At 36.8% G+C, this 20143-nt stretch overlaps 1 protein-coding gene across 3 annotated transcripts in view; it reads left to right on the forward strand.

The window, feature by feature from the left end:
• The window catches only part of ZNF385B (zinc finger protein 385B), a 153049-nt gene that overhangs the window by 12251 nt on the left and 120655 nt on the right, over positions 1 to 20143 (forward strand). The window contains exons 2-3 of one of the 3 annotated variants that reach the window (XM_015635392.3): positions 9845 to 9898; positions 16735 to 17037. In XM_015635392.3, coding sequence (XP_015490878.1) covers positions 16737 to 17037 — 301 coding nt within the window. In that variant the 5' untranslated portion in view covers positions 9845 to 9898; positions 16735 to 16736. Of the gene's footprint in view, positions 1 to 9844; positions 9899 to 16734; positions 17038 to 20143 lie in introns of those variants that run through there. The other 2 variants (XM_015635393.2, XM_015635398.2) reach the window with 2 other exon arrangements.

A 20143-nucleotide genomic window follows, 5' to 3' on the forward strand; every position in this document is an offset into this window, starting at 1 on the left:
TTTCTTTCTTGTGAAGTTTGGACTTGCTGCTATTAACCTGCAAGAACTGTGTAGTACCTTTTCAGTTTATATATGAACTACTGAGTTTGTAAGTGAAGGTTATTACCTCCTCCCATGGTGGGAGATATGATTTCTGACATAAATTCTGTGTTTCTCACAGAGAAATGTTTTGCTGTTTGCAGGTGTTTATTGATTAATTAAGGATTTGTAGAATTTACAATCCTTTTTTCCAGTCTCCTCTAAACACTTGCAGTGGTTCTAATTCTGAAAGTGGGCTGTGCAAGTCATTGTTGCATTTGGCTTTTGGACTCTCATATAGTCCTTTTAAATGTCAGTAAAAGAGAAAATGTGCTTTGCTGTTTTACAATTGCAGTTCGTGTTTACTTCATGTTTGCAGTTAAACATAAATACAGTATTCAAGAAAATATGCAACTTTATGAGGTTCTGGTAGAGTTTGAGAAATAAGTGAAAAAAGAAGATTGCTGCTCTTAGAAAGCTAGATCAGTCCTCTATATTTGGGTAGTGTGTTAGGTTATAATTTCAGAAGTGAATTATAGAAGCTTTCCCAGCACTTTTGAAATGGTTACAACTTCTGGGAAATCTCAAACAAGCTGTGGTTTCTGCTGGACCTTCAAGGACACTGTCTTGTATTCTATAATGGGGATCTTGCTCAAAATACAAGGAACATCACAAGGGCCATTTTCAGAGTAGAGTAAGGAGTATACATGGTATTCACTGAATAATTCTGGAAGTACTTGCTGCCAGAATGGAAAGTTTCATAGTGCAATACCCCTCATGCCCTGTATCAGTGAGTCACTGTTTTAAACCAGAGTTTTGGTGGTGGTTCCTGATACTGTATGTGTGTGTGAGAGCTCAGTCATCACCATGAGGTAGGCTGAGGTCACCTACTGAGAGCATCCCTGCCTGTGAATAAGGGCACCATAAGAAAGTGAACTTTTGCCTAGTTAATGACCTAAACTAGAAAGAGTTTTACTTAATATGAAATACTAGCACTTGTGTTGAGGTATTTCAAGTAAACACTTCATAGTCATTCAAGTTAATAGCTACAGATGCTATTAAGAAAGATCGTCCAGCATCTTAATTTTTCTTTAGGGATGTTTTATCCAGTTCCAAGTCATCTGACTTTACTTTGAATTTGATCCATTCTATTTTACATAGTGGTATGTTTTGTAGGGAGTTGGCATTTTTCTAGATAAGAAATAAATATATGTTGGTAAATATGTGACTATATTATGCTTTTAATACAAATACCTTAATAGATAATACCTTTATATACCAAGTTGTTTGTGTACTTACTGTCACTATGAGGTTATTACTGAACTATTCAACTGTTTTTATACCCAACTCTGGCACTTTTTATAGTACAGAAACATTGATATACTTAGCTCCAATCATACATGTGTGGGTCCCTCCTTTTCTAGGGACATGGTTGCATGCTCACTGATCTACCTGTGCAGAAGCATTTGAGAGATCAGAGCCTAAGCATATTACTGCTAAATGTAATTAGATGCTAGACTCGCCCTTGAGCACAACTGCTTCCAAGTGTCACCCAAGATTAACAGAAGAACAGGAATTATTAAGGACACTTTAAATGCTGAATACGTGGAAAACCATTCTGAGGAGGTAGACTTTTAAAATTGATACCCAGAGACTGTGAGCCTTGATGGAACATGTAACTCCTTACTGGAAAATGATTTTTGAAGCGTTCCTTTTTGCTTAGTTTTATTCTAAAAATTAAATACTTTTCCTGTGAAATAATCTGCTCAAAAAGTAATATTAGTATTGGTATATTGATTGTTCTGCTGCTGATTTTGCTGAGTGCTGGTGTCTGCTTATAAATTTTTCTTCTTTGTATAAGAAATTTGAAATGAGCCTGAAAGGCAGAGTCAGTATGATCAAATCAAGTGTTTCCCAACTTGAATGAAATATTGTATTAAAATGGCAAATAATGGATGCCATACTGGCCCTTTTTGGGCTTGCTCTGTTTTAGGAACCTTGGGATTAGTGTTTATCTGTCCCATAAAGGACACAAATCATTTAGATTAGAAGTAATCTGATTGTATTGAAGCACAAATTATAGCACAAAGGCCATTCAAGTGGGTTAAGTGACCAGGGTTGGTAAACACCATATGACTGCTGATTGGTCCATGAAAGAGTATTAACTGAAAGATAATGATGGATTTTAATCCAAATCTCTAAAGCGCAACAGCTGTAGTTCCCAAATGAGTTCACTCACTGACAGAGTTTTAGGGCACTGATTTATTTGCTCCTATTTCTCTCACACAACAATTAATTTGAAATATAACTTATTTTTCCTATATAGAGTATAGCTAGTCCTCAAAGCTTTCTATGATTAGATTTCTCTTCTACTTTCAGGGAGTCCATTATGATTTTTCTGCATTTTACATTGGAGAAATTGCAGTTATTTATTTCAATGTTCTGCAGTATTCTAGGGTAAATTGTTAGGGTGACTTGGTTTAGGAAATTCAGCTGATGTCCTTTCTTTTCATGTCTTTTATGAACATAGTATGAAATCTAGTTAAGTATTAAAAAAAGGCAAACTGGTATTCCATATGAATTTATTTCCAGAATGTTAGCTGATGTTAATGCCTAATGCTTATCACTGATAATAAATTATATGAATGTGTGTAGTGCTTTTTTATTTCCAAGTGCCTATATGTAGTTTAAAAATGGAAAATGCATTGCAGAGAAATGACATTTATGATATCCTACAAGTGAGAAGTGGCAGCTATTTAGGGCTACAATGTAACATTGATTAGGATGTGAAATGAAAAAGGTAGACAGACAGTATTTATTAATTATTTCAGTGTTGGGGCAATACTATCTTGTTTTGGGTTGTTGCAATAAGAGATTTTTTGTGAAAGCTTCCCATTCTCTCAAGTTTTCCCCCCAAATTTGTGCTTGCCCTGAAATAAGCATGTTCATTAAAGGAATCAGATGAATGTCTTCAAAAAGAAAGAAATTTAACTTTGTGGTTTCCTGGTCCATCTGTCTATTTGATTTTGGAAGGTCAACAAAAGAGCAGATGAAGTGGTACTTAATTATTGTTTACGGTTTAAATAGTCAGTCATGAAAAATGGTTAAAATTCTTCAGAATGATACTGTCTCTGTATCTAAAAAATGCATGGGATAAAACCATTTCTCTATTGTTACTCAGAATTTATTTAGATAATCTAGATAAGATATGTCTTCATGCCAGGAGCAGGCATTAGATCAGCCTGTGTACTGTCCCTACAGGTTGTTAGGAGAGCCAAAATGGAGTCATTAGTACCTAAGGAATGTTTTGTCCTTTTGATGTAGACACACCTAATGCTATAAACAGTGCAAGTAGGTATGGAACTTCTCATTTGGATTCAAAGTATAATTCAAAATGCTGTTAGGAAAACTGCCTGATAAAGAAACTAAGTCCTTAATACCCATTCCTTTGTAAGGATATTTTGTGGTGTCTCTGAACTCCAGTTGCTTTCCTAGTAGAAGGCTACTGCAATGGCAGATGGGTCTGTTTCTGCTGACAGTTGAACTGGGTTTTCTTCATTCATTTGTTAGATAAGAACTGATAAATACTTAAAAATAATAATATGGCATTTAACTGACAATTTGGCCTAATGATTGAATTGGCCATTTAGCATAAGCTGAATTAATTACAATAACTGAGGACTCTTACTTAATTACCGTACTTAATGAAGCATAATTAAACAAAAATTTGATTTGTGTATTGTTTAGAAGTATATTTTAAAAATTAACTAGTGATTCCTAACCTTCCTGCTTTTCAGGGATAAGGGAGCATTAATGCCACAATTTGCAAAATTGATGAGTGTCCATCTGGAGTTCAGGAACTGATTTAATTAACGTTTGTGATGATTTCAGACTTACATGGGTGCAGAGAAGAGTTCTGGCCAGGGAAAAGGAGATCCTGTTTTGTTATGGGGAGACTTCCTTAGTCTTGGAAAATAAAGGAATTGTATTATCATAGAGTGTTTTGGATTGGAAGGGACCTTAAAGGTCATCTAGCTCCAACCCCCTGGGGACACCTTCCCCCAGATCAAGTTGCTCAGAGCCCCAGCCAACCTGGCCTTGAATACTTCCAGGGATGGAGCATCCACAGATTCTCTGGGAAACCTGTGCCAGTGCCTCACCACTCTCATAGTGAAGTAGTTTAGATTATTACTAATCTAAACTACCCTCTTTCAGTTTGAAGTCATTACTCCGTGTCCTATGTGCCCTTGTAAAAATGGGGAGGTTGTGGGAATACAGGGAAAGACAAAACACTTGCCTTCTGATGGATTTAGGGACTGTACACACCAGGGAAAGAGAAATTAAGCCAGCAGCCAGGGTTGACCCAGAATCAGTGCCTGGACTGTATGACCGAATATACACCTGATTTTTCAGGGTTTGTTCTGGAGGAAGTACTTGAGGACCAGAATTTAGGTTTGATTTTGTTTGGGTGTTGTTTTTTTAAGTCTTGTGTTTCTTACAGTGATAAAGCATAGCAGCCATCCAGACCCAGATCAAGTGCATGGCTGAGAGAAGATAAATGTTCCTGCCTAAACATTGTCAGCTCTGAACCTGCAAAAATCATCTCAGATCTAGAAGAAAATTGAAATTGGTTTTTCTTTAATTCCCTTCTAGTTTTTGAGCCTTTAGGGTTCATGTTTTCAGTCAGCTGTGCCAGGATTAGAAGGATATTTAAAAAGCTAGAGTTCCTGGGGATTTTTATGACTGCATGACCCAGGCTTAAGAAAAATGCCTAATACTGCAAGATACAATTCTGAGAGCTAGCTGCCCTGAATTTGTGAGTGGAGTGTCATAAGCAAAGTTGGCATCAGATTGATAAATTGGATTTTACTAAGTGAACCTTTCCAAATGTCTCATGTTTCCAAATTTCATGCTTTTGTGAATGCTTGTGATACCAGCACAGGAGTCATATTCAACCTGCTGTGTCTTTTAAGGCAGTAAGTGTGTTTAAAAATGTCTTTAACAGAAGTTCTGTTATCAGCTATTCAGCAAAGGACAACTTGAGCACAGATCAAGTAGGTAAACCAGTATGAGAGAAAGATCTTCATTAATTGGAAGATTTAATAGAAGAATTGTTTATCACAAGGATGTTTTGTGTTACAAAGTCAACTGTCTGCACATTGAAAAGAGAATGTTTTTTTAAAATGTCTTTATTAATAAAATGTCATGGAAATTTAAAACTATCAAATGTCTCCAGGGAATGTGACAGCTTGGACAAGGGAGAGAGCTACTGAAATAAGGTATAAAAGTCAGCTTTACTGCAATCTTGAAGTTGCAAAGGACTTTGAAAAGTGAATGACTAGAGAGAAATATCTCCTGAGAATAAAATGGGCTTCTGAAAGATAACTTGAGCTGAAAACGCTTGAGTAAAAGCTTCTCGTTGTGCACTTCAGCATTTTCTAGTGCAAAAAAAAATATATTCTGCTCATGCTTTCATCTTCCTGGGGGTTATATTTATTCAGAGGAGATTAATGGCCAATTTTCTGTGTGACTGATATCATCAGAAGTTTATACCTTTCCGAAATGACTTTTTTTTACTTTTTAGGGGAGCAGTATGCATGAATTTCTGTGAAGACTTCAAATACATGGTTGTAAAATGACAGGTGGAATGATGTTTATATCCCTGAGCAGATGCCAGACTTGTATTCTGTATACGATGGCAGCACAAGACTGATTGTGACTTGTATAATTTGATGTCAGATCTTTTTGTCTTAAATAACTGGTACTGAGTTTTAAATGCATTTATGATTACCTGGCCATTTAATAAAGTCATGTGTTCTACAGAGAGCTGCACTAGGATGCATGGATTAATAAACTCTGCAGTAGAGGAAGCAGTCTGGGATGTTTTAAAACAACTGGCAATTCTACAGTTCTCATTTAAAGAAGGGTTAGCAAACATGCTCAAGGAGCTTGGAAAAACTACCTTCCTTGTTGCCCCTCATTGCCTCTGGCTGCATGTCCTGTAGTTTTCCAGATTTGATTTTTTTTCCTCTTATATAGTCCCTGCTTTTTCTCGGGAGCTCAGCTGTCATTTGCAGTTGACTGGTGTATTCTGTTCCTCTGCCCTTCAAGGCCTGAATGCTGAAAGAGGTGATGCATTTGTGCTGGGCTGGAGGAAACTTCCTTGAGCATTTGCTGCAGGGGAATCTCCTGGAGGATCTCTGCTGGTGCAGCCATGTGGGCTGTAGTGCCAGGGATTCTGACAGTGTAGGGCCCCTGCAGAGACCTTTGCAAGCCCTCTCCCTCATTACTGTGCAGTACAGACCTTCATGATCTCTCTCCTTTGTGTCCTGTTCTTCTGATGTTAATGATTTAAAGGCAATTTGTCCATATCTTGAAGTTTTACTTTTTAATGGTTCAGCTTAAGCAATGCTTCTTTTCATCCAAGCAGACAGTGATGTAACCTTTATACTTGTGCAAGGGTTAATTCTCTGTGAAAGGTTTTCATGTACCTGGTGATTTAAAAGAATTGGAAAAATGCTTATGTGGATGTATTTTTTCTATTTTCTCTGCTTGCTTTAAATATTTATCAGTGTACAAAAAGAAATTTAATTAGATAATTTAAAAAAATGTATGCATTTTTTGTATGATTTATTGTATCTCATTTGAGTTCCTAATGGTTGGTATTGGGAAAGTGGCTGTATTTTCTATTAACCATCTATAAATGGATGTGACAGATGAAGTAAGTTTATGCTGGTTGTAAAACAGGCAGAAGGTATTATACTAGTTCTGCTTTTTAACTGTCTTTTCTTTATTCTATGTATATGTGATATGTTAGTGCATGAGCAGGAGGATGAGAAGACTCTCTAGAGAGGGTAGGAAGAAAACTGGAACTGGGCAAGAATTGATGGAGGACCAGCAATCAAAATGATAACAGTAGATCAATCACCAGAAAAGGAGGCAGAAAAAATCCTACTGTCAAGAAAGAAAATCTCTAAATTTTTTTTTCGGGCCAAGGAAAACCTTAAGTTCTGCAGAATTGCTTCTTGGTCTCAGGTTCCCTCTGAACTTGTGGGCCATATGTGCCTTTTGCCACTGATCACAGTGAGAATCCTTAGCTGCTCCCAGGTCAATAGGTGGAACCAGCAGAACATTATAACTTGTTCTTAATTTACTGTGAGTGTCTTCTACAGTGCAGCTTACTCTTATTGGGCAGTTAGAGAGCGATAACCTCCTGATTTGTCTGATCTAAAATAAACTTAAACTAATCTAGTAGGTCTTAACAAATCTTCTAAACTTGACAGCAGATGGCACATGCTTTTTATTTAGCCCTGCATATACTATCTTGGTGGGTGGCAACTGCCTTAGGACAAAATCAGCATCCCACCAGTCACCATCTGGGATGGCAGATGATATGTGGGACTGTCATGAATAAGCATTCTGATGTTTGTAAATGTCTGAAGGAAGACACTGCTTGTTAACGTGGCAGTTGGTATGCAGTCACCACCACGAGAAGCACAATTTATGCCGTAATCAGCAAAAGATGAATTGTGTACCTTGGGTTCATCTCTGGAATATGTGTGGGTGCAAGTTAAATCTTTCATAATTTGTTCATTTTGATGGCAAACTTGAATGGCTCTTATCTTGACAAACCTTTAGTCTTTGTCACTGCTTTTGTGCTAAAAATTTTATTCTCATAGGTACTGTGTCAGCAGTAATATTTAGATGCCTCATACTGCATCATAACCGATGTTGATGAGCACGAATGCATGGTGTGAAATGTGCCCTTGTTTTGACAGTGTACTTTGAATTGATGAGGAAATGGAGGGGACAGTTTGGAGAAAAAAGTGTTAAACTGCTTGGAAAAAAAAAGCCCCATAGTTTTGTTCCAGATGCAGGAATGGAAATACACATTTTCTAGCCATCCTCTTCTCCCATTTTCTCTCATCCCCTGGGCAAGATGCAGATTTTGGAGAGAAATCTGAACCACAGGACACTGCTATCATCTTCTCTGTTCCTGGCTGTATGCACTAAGCCTCTCTCCTGAACAGAAGTGCTTTGAGAAATGTTATTTAGATCTGGTATTTTTGTTATTCATGTGACAGGTTCCTTATGTAGATATTTTAGACAGTAAAGCTCGCCTTGTAGGAAACTCTGAGTTGTATCAAGTACAAACATCTTTGAATGAATTGATGTTTTTTAATGTGGAATAAGACAGGTATGAGACAGAAAGGATTTTGCACGTGACAGTCACTTAAAGCTTGAGGTGGCAGCTCAGAGTTTAGGAGAGGTCTGGGCATGACAAGGAGGAATGAGGGAGTGGCTGTATTTTCACCTTTGCCAGACATCTCTCCAAGTTCAGTCTCAGCACAAAATATGCTTAGTTGTGGTTCCTTTGAATGGGGAAAAGGGCAAGTTAAGGGTTAGGTTCAGGTCAGTGCTAACTTTTACCTGGCCTGCCTGCAGGTGGCTTCAAACTAAGTGATCCACAATTCTTATGGTCTGCACTATCGGTTGGATAATATTCTTATAACCTGATCATAAAACTTAAGTAATTAATAAGACAAAGCAGGTGTGATGTCCCTTTATACTATAAGGCAACATTGGTTTCAATATTTTTTCAGTTTCAAAAGAGAATCAGTTGTTTACATAGACAATGACAGTATCTTATGAGTGATGACTAATCTGGGACCATCTTTTTAGGAGCACTTTAGGATTGACATTCACTGCCAATGATCATGCTTGCAGTTTTGTCTTCCTTGTATTCTTAGTGCTTCCAAGCAAACTGATAGATCTCAATCTCACATTTTTTTTCTGAATGTAGCATGTTCTTTGTTCATGTCCAGCTATTATTTCCACACAATCAAAGTTTTTGTGTCCAAGAGTGCTTTCACAGTACTATCAGGCTTTATCCTGAACTAATGATTTCCAGTACAACTTATATTCAACTCCCAGCATTGTCAGACTTAAGAACAAGATAGCCATCTACTAGGCCTGAATTTCTGTTGTGGCTTCCTTTTATGCTGAGGTGAACTCTTGATATTTTTAAGAAGGTAAGAAATTATTTTTACTTCCTGAGATCAAAAATTTACTCTTCCAATGTGATTATGCTCAAGCAACAGCCAGGTACAAATACCCTATAGGAACCTCAGATTATGTCAGCAGGTTTTGATCTTTGTGCAAGTTCCTGCAATGAACAACTTTTTTTAATAAATAAAATAGATATTTCACTAGAAGTACCTTACATCTTAAATCAGCTGTCCAATTAGTTAAAGCCCATTTGTTTTTCAGCTGGATTTAAGTTACCCTAATCTTCTTAAATGTATAAAAATAATTTGTTCTTTAAAAAAACCTATTTTCTGTGGTCTTTTTGTTGTTGAATGTAGGTTAAAACTGTGTCATCTACAGGATTTTCACTTCATAGGTTTGTCTTCAGCTCTTCCAGGTTGTAAAATCTGATGGAGATACATTTAATTAATGTTGTGTTAATCAATGTTTTTCTAGGGAGAAATACAAGGAGTCCTTTGATTTAAATAGTACTTGGATCCAATACTTTCAAAGTTGCAAGTAAAAATCCTAATCTACCAACTTGGTAAGAAGTTATAGGCTATATTATTCAATTTATTTATTAGATTTGTAATTGATAAGACTGTTCCCTGGTCTCAAGAAAGCAGATTATTAAAACGGGCAAAATTGAACATACACTCAAGAAAACTCACTTTGCCAATTTCTAGAGGAGAGGAGAAAAATTTAGCCTTTTAAAACTGAGGATCTGCTGTTAAAATAACTTGTAATTTTCATGTTCAACCTAATAAAGTATCCAATTTTCTTTTCTCCTGTCTGTTAGGTATTTGGGCATGTTTGGTGTTTTAATCCTGTCCATGTCCAAGAAAGAACTAATGTAAGTCTCTCTATTTTTGTGGTTTTGTTTTTTTCTTCTTCCTGGGTGTTGCTTTACAAATAGGGTGTTAAGTCTGTAATAGGAAACTAGAGTTCCTGGATTAAATAGAATGTAAATAGGATCAGATACAGAAAATCAGTGATGGCTGATATGAACTTTTTTTTTCTGTGTGTGTCGTACATGATTGAATTTGTTGCAGAGATCATACCTGGGATAGCACTGTGGATATTGGGATTGTTATATGGATTTATTGAAAAAACTTATTATAAAGAAAGCTAAGGGAGCTGTGTAGAATTTTTCCTGGAAGATCTAATTTCTCTGATAGGTTTCTGCATGTTGTAAGGGAGGGCAAATGTCTAAAATGACATCTAAACCATGTGTTGGACACTTTGGGCATCTAAATATTCTTCTGTGGCTAGCTAAGATTGCTTAGAGTGCAAGTTAGCTGAAGGTAAGCAGTGGCTTAATGACAGACTGCTGAGTAGAAGGCACCAACTTGTCAAATGGTTCATCAAGCAAAATCGTATTATGATAATTCTGTAAAACTCTCTGTTCGTCTTGAAGCATAATCCAGGGTAGCTGTCTGGACTCCAAACTTGGTTAGCCTGCTTGGCAGCAGTCTGGTATGTTATGTCAGGTGAGGATATATCTCTTTGGCAAATAAACGGAAATGTAAATAGATTCTTGTATTCTTGTTAATGCTAAGACTGCCAGAAATCTATAAGTACGGGTGCTATAGAGGAAAGGATCAACCTTATAATTAGAGCTAACTACAGATATTGGCACATGCAACAGCAGTCAGGGATAACCTAAGTTAAAAGTCATTTTATTTACTCCAGTTTAGCTGAGATCACAGTCTAGTGCAGTAAGTCTAATTTTAGGTTTCCTTAACATGGAAAATTTGCTAGTAAAGCAAAGCAAAAATACTAGCTACTTGAATGTTTCCATTTTTCTGAATTACCTTTTGCTGAGCAGTGTTTGTGTTGTGAGACAACCATCTGTTTTTTTTTAGTTTAAGGAGACTCTCCTTCAAATGTTAAATGCTCTAAAATATGTCAGTGAAGAGGCTGTCAACCATTTGTCATACTACACCATTCAAAACTTTTCATGTGCAGTGAAAACAAGCTGAGTTTCTATTTCTCTTTGTATTGATAAACTAGCATCAAAATGAAAGCAAAAAAATTACTTAGCCCGGTTTGCTCTGTGTACTGTGACTAATTTATTACTCTTTATATGTCTTAAGAAATAAAAATCACTTTACTTTTCTGAACCATACAATTTTTACTGTAACTTTGAATAAAACATTCCATGTATTTTGCAAGCAGAGATGAAAGACATAACCAGGAGTTGATCAGATATGGATGGATGGGTGATAAATAGTTTGATAGGCAGAGATCTTGCAGAATATGATGCCTCCTTGAGGAATTTCAGAACAAGATGAAGATTAAACATGGCAGTTCTCTGTTTGGGTTTGTACTGAAAGAAAGAGGAACACATCTTCTGAAACAAAACAGGTCCCTTAAACATATGGGGGATTTTTCAAGGTTGGCTTCAAAATAGTCTCTAGTGCTTTTTTTAACTCTGTAGGATACTGAGCACAAGGCACTATGCATATGCTGCTCACCACAGTATCCCAAAAGAACTTGTTGCCCAGATGGTGCAAACCATATGCCTCTTGATAGTTTATCTGTGTTTGGGAAATACTCTCTAAAAATTCAAGAAAGGTCATAAGACTTGTAAAAAAACAGCTCTAGTGAATTTCTTTTAAATAATGCTCTGGAGGCATTCAAAGTTGGTTTGTGTATTTTTTGGGATTGGAGTTTTTTTTCTTTTGGGAGCGGTGTGTAAATGATTTATGGTGGAGATGAGGAAGTAGGGAATTATAGTTGCTCAGAATGAGACCCCAGCTCTTAAGGCATGCAGACTTGACTAGTTCATTGCAGAGACAGTTTTTCTCCATTGGAGATGCTTCAGAGGACTACAACAGAAGGCTAGGTCCTGGATCTCTCTCTGGTCCCCTTCCCTCAGCTGTCTGAATGAACCTTTTTGGAAATGTAACAACATAGAAAGCCAGCTAATTTCGGTATTTGTTCTTGCATCTTCCGCAACTCATTTGATTATTTCCAAAGGCTAAAGGAGAAAATTCTCTTTGCCATTTGTAAGTTGTTAAAGTACGTATTCTTTTTTGCATACCTGGCACAGATCCACAGAGGAAAGGCAGTCTAATTACATTTCCAGCACAGTAGTTCTTTGAAGTATGAACTAATTAGGAATGGGCATTGCAAAAGTTTAGACCAGCACTCAGGAAAAGAATGCATCATGTAACCATCACTAATTCATTAGGATAACCAAAGCTTATTTCCTTTGAGTAAAGATTTGCACATTCTCACCTACAGCACTGTACTATATATAATACTTCTTTGTAGCTCCTCTGAAAGCACAACTCTGTTTAAAAGTAAATTAGCCAGCCAAATTGAAAGGCTAATTGCCTTGAGCTTCAAGTACAAAGGATATCCACGCTTAGATTTCTTTGCCAGCTGCAAGAGACTGGGAAGATGTGTTTTCAGAAATCCTAACAGGGTATCTCATGACACTTCAGAAATTTTAATGTGGTGTCATAAATCACTAACTTATTCTTGCTCCAGTATTGTTTGCAGAATCTATTCGGATAGATCAGTTCTGTGTACTGGGGAGGAAATGTGATGGAGGGACAACCCTGGTAGCAGTTTATGTTAAATACCTGAAAAGGTCTTATACTTCACATTGCTTCTTCTTATGATTTTGATCAGAATAAAAATGAGTATATCTAGTTTGATTCAGAGCTTGTTTTTGCAAGAGAAAGAGTGATGTGGCATACAATCAGTTTACAGACTTATAATTTTTCTGGATCATTTCAGCTGGATATATGGATGCTCTTCTGTATTTCCTGCTTTGTTTTTCTTGTTTTCCCATTCTCACCTTTCAATTTTTAATTGAGTCTAATCCTTGCTGGATAAATACAGTAACAACCTTTGCATTGTCTGTGTCCAGTGTGATTCACAGTATCATGTCCTTTCTGTATATATTATCTTAATTTATGGATATTGTTATGTATCAACTGTCGCTAAGACTTGGCTTACACTGTAAGGTTATACGGAACTGGAGCTTGCAGGATTGATCAAATGTATTTTCTCTATATGATAATTCCCAAGCTTTCTGCCTTTTAATGAACTTATATTCTTGTTCTTACTCTTAAACCAACTTCTGAATACTTCACAATCCTACCTATACTAATTACTCTAAATTACTTTTTGGTTTCACAGAATATAATGATTATATAACTTCTCTTTATTCTCAGTTCACTGACTGTAGTCTCAAGTAGCTGCTTCTGTTACATGATAATGTTATTGAGCTATGTGTAAACCTGAGGAATGAAATGGCCCTGTTTCATATCTGACTCCTGGTGGGTGAGAACAAGTGCCACCCAGAACTCTTCACAATCTATCTGCAGGAATAAGCTCTTTTTGAAGGAAAAAGACACTTGACAGATGTGTGCTTGCATAAATCTGGGTGACTACAAAGTTTAGAGAATAAGAAAGCAGTTGGTTTGGAGGTGTTTTGGTTTTTTTTCTGTTACAATTTAATGTGTATGTACATGTCTCTTTCATAAAGGTTTAAAGCATTCAGATAGCCTTCTAAAGAAGGTTTAGCTTGTACAAGATAAACCTCATTCATGGTGATATTCTTAACACTGACTCAATGTAGAATTGTACTTGTGCTGTATGTTCTAGAACCAGGACATCTCAAAGGTGTGTTTTACCAACCTGAACTTTAAAGAAGAAAGGAAGGAGATGAAATTTTGAAAATAGTGGAAACTTTCCTTGCATGTAAAAACCTTTTTAGTTTTTAAGCAAATCCATACGCCACAAGATATGCTCATTTATGGTAAAATCTGTATCACTGTGTGAAAAATAGCCATACTTTAAAATCTCAGTGCATGTTTGCCATTGACATTTTCATTTTAAAAACTCTGGAAGAGACTAAACTAAGCTTTTCAAACAAGTGAAGTGATTTGCTTTACCAAAAGTTCAGATTTCCAAATCCCAGGAGGATGAGGGCTGGGATTTCTGTAAGGAACAAGCTGACTTCTGAGGCTTGGCATGGTCCTGTCTCTGGCTGCATGTACAGGTTCTCTACAGGGCTGGACAGAGCAGAGTATGCTACTGCAAGCTCTCCTATGCTCAACATAGACATTTTCTCGGAAGTGGTTTGGATCTGCTGCTCCCATCAGTTGGGAGGTCATTGCTGCTTATAATCAGGCCACCTTTTAATTTAGACGCAGAGCTTAAGGCAACAAAGGTTGTTTTAAAATTTCAGCATGGGTTTTTTAACTCTTAAATTAGTAGCAAGAGATTGTTTCAAGGACCCATTTGTCCTGTGTATGCAACTTTGTAGGAGAACTGAATTTTTAGTTGTTGGTTTTTTTTTTGGTAAAAGTGTACCTTGGCAGTGATTTATTTTTTATTTGTTTGAAGGTTAATTTTCTTTCTAGACTGGCAGCTAGGATGCCTAAGGGTGCAGGCACAGGGTGTGACTCCTTGCTGCTCTCAATTGTTCTTTCTGGGTGCATCCATGTTTATAAACACTTTTGGGGATCTCGGGACTGTGTTTTTGAGGCAAATGTTCTGATTTTCCCTGTGTACCCTGCTTTGGCCCATAATTGAGCAGTCTCAGACTTCACCAAAAGTATTTGTTTTGCTGCAGTGCTGATGAGCTAATGCAGTAGCAGCCTGGTGCTTTTCAAAATAACCATCCTTGGGAAGGTGTTAGTGCTCTTACAGGCAGCTCCATCAGTCCCCCTTCTGGTCCACATAGCTTCCTGTTCCTCCAGAGGAGCAACAAACCAACTGAGCTCCATTAATATCTTACAGGTGATGGAAATAATTGCTGAATTATATATTGGATTATTTTCTGTCTGAAACCAAATATGAGATTTCTGACAGACCAGGATTTTTAAACTGTAATGTGTTTTATTATTCTATAATGATTTGTATGTACAACTTGTAAAAAAAAATTTCTTTCAGAACCTTCTACTTCAGAGAACAAAAGCTACAACAGTGATGTTGAAATAAAAAATTACAGAAAACAAAGGGGATAGGGGAGGTTATTTATTAAAATACATTGAAAAATAACAAATACTGAAGCCCTAAGCAAATTAAATTTTCAGATGAAAATGTTAGCTGAGTTGAGGATCTTGGTTGCTGGCCTTGAAATATGATACTTACACTTAAATGATTTAGTGTGACAGTCTCTAGCCTAGGTTTTCAGGATCACCGGTATTTTGTTTTTAAATTAATTAGGTACCTGTATGCTACAATAATTTTTAGTAATTATTTTTATTTTGTGACTTATACCCTAATGTACTGTTAATATTGTTTGATGACAGAACTGTCACCTATAAGAAAAAAAAGGACATAAAGTCTATTTAGAATACTTGATCAGTGAATTGAACCTGAGAAGGAATCTGTACAAATACTAAAATGTTAAGCATGGGTTAGTTAGGAATGGGATGAAATACTCTATCCTACTATATAAATTACTGTTTCTGAAGCTTTTTCTGTGTACACCTATGTGCCAGAGAAGAGAAGAGACTTTCTCTTTTTAATAAACTTAACTGGTTTATGAGAGGGGTACTCTGGTGTTACTTGTGAATGCTGCACTCTTCTGGGGAGGATTGCTGCCACTTTTGGTTTCAATGTTTGTGTCTCTCAGTGCTTCTGCCTAACAGACTCGTAGGTGTACACAAAGTTTTGTGCTGCTCTGGTTCCCAGGCTTTGTGTTTGAAGTCTTTTGCTTTTGAAACCTGAACACAGGTGCACTCAAGCTGGGAAAGAACTGCTTTTGTGTACAGCTCTCTGAGTCAGCCTTTGGCCATCCACAGTATTTGGGAGGTGGAGGAAAAGAATAAACATCAAGTTGTGTAACTAAGAAAACAGAGTTATTTTCTATCTGAGTTACCCTAGACACTCCCCCCCCCCCCTTTCTTCTCTGCTGGTTTAGCACCATACCTTAAATGAAATACAGACTTTTCCCATATATATATAAAAATAAGCTGTTCTTTGTGCAGCTTGATGAAGAGGTTTTTATTCTCTAGGGCAAGTTAATATTTCAGGCTTGCTGTTCAGGGACTGTCATTTGCTGTGATTTTGTGTAGTTTGTGTAAGACTAATGTCTAGCTGACTTTTGTCTGTACAATGGTTCGAGTTGTGAAGGTAATGATGGACTAATATAGATAACATACAGTCTTTGTATGAAGCTGAAGATTTGGATGTATGTAAAAGTGGAAAGGCTTCATTAGTCTCATTTGAACAGTCTGCTGTCTTTCTTTTCTCATTTGAACTGTCTGCTGACAGTGTTTCCATAACATTTCTCGTTGGCATCCTTTTTGTTGAATTGGAAGCAGTGGGCACTGCTGTGGTCATTGGAAAGTAAAAAGCTCTGGAGGCAGTGTTTAGTAAGGCAGAGGAAATGTATTTGAAAACAATCTTAACCTCTGCTACAGATGCAATAATAAATCTGCTTTAAAATAGAGAGCTTGCAGAACAAAATAATGAGTTGTTGCAAGTTGCTGTGCACAGACTCTGATATATTGCCAACTTATTATTTCTGAGCTCTGTGGTGTGTCACAAATGCGTTTATTTCTGTATTAAGGAGTGCCTCTACAGTTCGGAACCTTATTTGTTAGAACTGGTTGCTGGGTCATCCATCATGGCATTTTAAAAAACAAAACACAGTTTTAATAGGAAGGATTCGTTGCTATCTAGTAACAATTTTGTCTCTCTTCCTTTTCTTTGTAGGTATGAAGCGTCCATTAAGTCCTGACCACATCATTGAAGATGGGATTATGAATCAACCAGCTGTTGTACAGGTCTTTGAAGAAAAAGGACTGAGGAATGAACGACAGGATTATCAATTAAGCAAAGAAAAAAAGAAGATACTGTTTTCCTTCTGTGAGGTGTGCAATATACAGCTGAACTCCGCAGCCCAAGCTCAAGTTCACTACAATGGGAAATCTCACTTAAAAAGAGTGAAGCAGCTAAATAATGGAAAACTCCCTACAAATACAGCTCCTGGCACTTTGTTTGCAAGTACAAGCACAGGTACATAATTAATTTGAGATGTTGGATTTTGGTCAAGAATTCTGAGTATGCTTTTAAGCTGTACCTTCTCCACCCAATATAACCATTAAACTTAATATAGAATAATACTAGTAGTTAATAATATTTTGCCATGTTCAGAATTACTGGTGCATTTATTTTCCTGTGAAGCCAAGTAGTATTGAGGCAGTATTCACCCGTTCCAGGCAATATTCCATTATGTGTTGGACCTTGAGATATGGTCTATTTCAAAGCAACTCTTGTGGATCCAAATACTTATGCATTTTGTCATCTGCTTTTGTTCCCAAAAGAAAGTTCTGGAGGGATGCTTACATGTACAGGAGAAACCTTTAAATGAAATCTAGTAGTGGAATGATGGAGGAGGAGAGCTGGAATTTACAGCCCTGGTTCTTTCATTCTTTCTGCTTTCAGCCCTCTGGGTTTTAATTACTCTCATTCATAGAATCAGTTTAGGTTGGAAGAGACCTCTAAGTAAGAAGTATTTCAAAATAAGACTGTTTACTTAATAGGCAAAAGTCTAGAATGCTCAGGCAAAATGCATTTAGCATGCATAATATAAAGATACAAAGCGTAATATCCTTTTCTGTTTTTCTTGGGGGCGTGTTTCTTTTTTATTTCAGTGTTAGACTTAGTTCATAGCTACTTGAGAAAAATCTAACAGATCTTGGATCTTCACACAAGAAGTTTTCTTAATTGTAACATTTGTTTTCATTTGCTACATTAAGATGCTGGCTTTGGTTTCTTTTGTTTTGTATAGAAACAGTCCAACTTCATTGGCGGGTTTAGCTTTTTCTTTTTGCTGATTTGTTTTTTCTTGTTAACTGAATTTTACTTGTTTTGAAGTCTGTGGTACTGTGGTTTTGTTTGATTTGGAGCTAAGTAGCGTGAGGGTATCACTTGTGTGAGGCCTGTGATTCAAAAGATTAAATTTCAATTGAATATTGAACAACTAGATTACTTAATTGAGTGTGTTCTTAAAATAACTGAGTATCTGTGAGACATGATTTAAGATTTCTCTGTGTCTGGATGGATCTACAATGCAAACATAAAAAAACATTTTCTATTTTTGCTGCTTTTTGTTATCTGAACCCCTTCATCTGATGCCTTTGCTGTTATTCCTGGGGATCACAGCTGATGCTCTGGCACCATTACTCAAAGAATGTTCTGATGCTCAGAATATGTTTGCTGGAGCACATGCTTTGGGGTTACTGCATAGCTTGGGAGTTAAAATTCATGTTTCTTTGTACTTTGTTCACCATTCACTATACTACACTATGCCCTAGCTGTGTGTTAGTTATGCTGGTCTATCAAGTGCATGTTGAAATAAGCATTCTTTTTTCATAGCTGAGGGATATTGTATTTATAGCATTTAAAAGAAAGAAGTGCCTTACAATAGACAATTTATTATTACTGTGATTACATAAACAATTTAATATACTGTTTAAGAACCAAACAGTGGGAGAACAAGACTTACTGAGATGTAGTTCTCAAAGAAAGTTTTCCAAAAATAACTAGAAATTAATTTTCTTATAAATTGACATTATCCAGGCTCAGTTTTAATCCACGTCCTCTGGAGTGTTATTACCTCTTTTAATGGAAGTCTTCCTTTCCCATTTATTCAGCTAACATTATAAACAGAACTAATTGTGCAGATGGTAAGAGAGCAATTATATTAATCTCACCTCACCACTGAATAGATTTTATTCCACATGCAAAGGAAGCAAATAGCCCCTCTCACACTCCACTGTTATATCTGCACCCTTTTAATAAAGCACCTAGAGGAGAGTTCAACACACCTCAGGAAACTTCCTGCAAAAGTTCTTGCCAGTGTCAGGCTGGAGTTTTCCTCTTTTGTGTTCAAAAGATAAATGTGAAATCAATAATATTCCCACTGGAAAATGAGGTGACTGTAAAATATACATGATGGTAAATTTTCCTTGACACTTCAGAAACCAGGATTAGAGACCTGCCAGAACTGTCTTGATTCTGTGTGACAGAATTGATGGATCACTGACTCCAGTTCTCCCTGACACTTGGTGGACGTATAAATGGAGATGAGGCATATTTTCATATTAATTCTGTTTTGCAGTCTTCTCTGTGACAGGTGGCCTTCAGTTGTTACAAAAATGTCCTTTTAATTTTTGACTTCCACTATGTTTTACAACTATAAGTTCAATTTGTTGCTCTTAACTTGCTGGTAATGTTTTTTAGACTGTTGAAGTGTTTATTAAGATTTGATACCTGGGATTCCAGGTCCTGGCAAGAATACCTTTAATTGTATAGGTGAAGGGCTTTTATATATTTAAAGTCTAAATATAATTTTGGAGATAAGTTTAAAGTTACTTCTTTGTATTTAAAGGTGCAATTGCCATAGGATTTAAAATATAATTAGCAAGATATTTTTTTAGAAAATTTATTCTATTTCTAGTTTATCTTGCCTCACCAGTTATTGATATATACAAACTCTTTTGCTATTGTACCTCTACCTGCAATTTAAATTACTTCCTAGAAAGTAAGATTTAATATAAAACAAAGAGTTAAGAGATGCTTTTGATTGTATTGCCACAATCAAGAAATTAATGGGTTACATTAGGTGACTTTGGTGATTTGATCCACTCATCGAACTCCTCCTTTTCTCTACATCGGTGTTGAAAACTGGGAAAAAAAAGGGTATTCTACTCGGAAAATACGTTGCACACGATGTTAGAGCCTTCACTATTGCTTATGTTAATGCTTGTTTATTCCCAGCCATGCCCACCGTGTCTCAGGCTGCTGTTTCAGTGCTGCCACTCCCAGGGCCATCCCTGTGCCCTTGTGCCAGGCAAACAGGACGCAGGGACAGGCTGCTGTCAGGACATAAATGAACTCTCAGCAAAGTCAGAAAGTGTGTGTTTGCCTTCGCACCTCAAGGTGGAAATGATTTCATGTATTTCCTATGAAGAAAGGGGAAAAGAAAGGGTAGTTTCCTGCAGCCTCGGGAGAGATACATTTTGGAGGGAGCTTGGTTAAAGCTTTTCAGTGAGCGGGCCTTGCTGGAGCTTGCAGCAGCACGGAGCAAATCCCTGCTGCTCACTGGGGCCTGAGATCC

The sequence above is a fragment of the Parus major genome, chromosome 7, assembly GCF_001522545.3.
Source record: "Parus major isolate Abel chromosome 7, Parus_major1.1, whole genome shotgun sequence".
NCBI lineage: Eukaryota > Metazoa > Chordata > Aves > Passeriformes > Paridae > Parus > Parus major.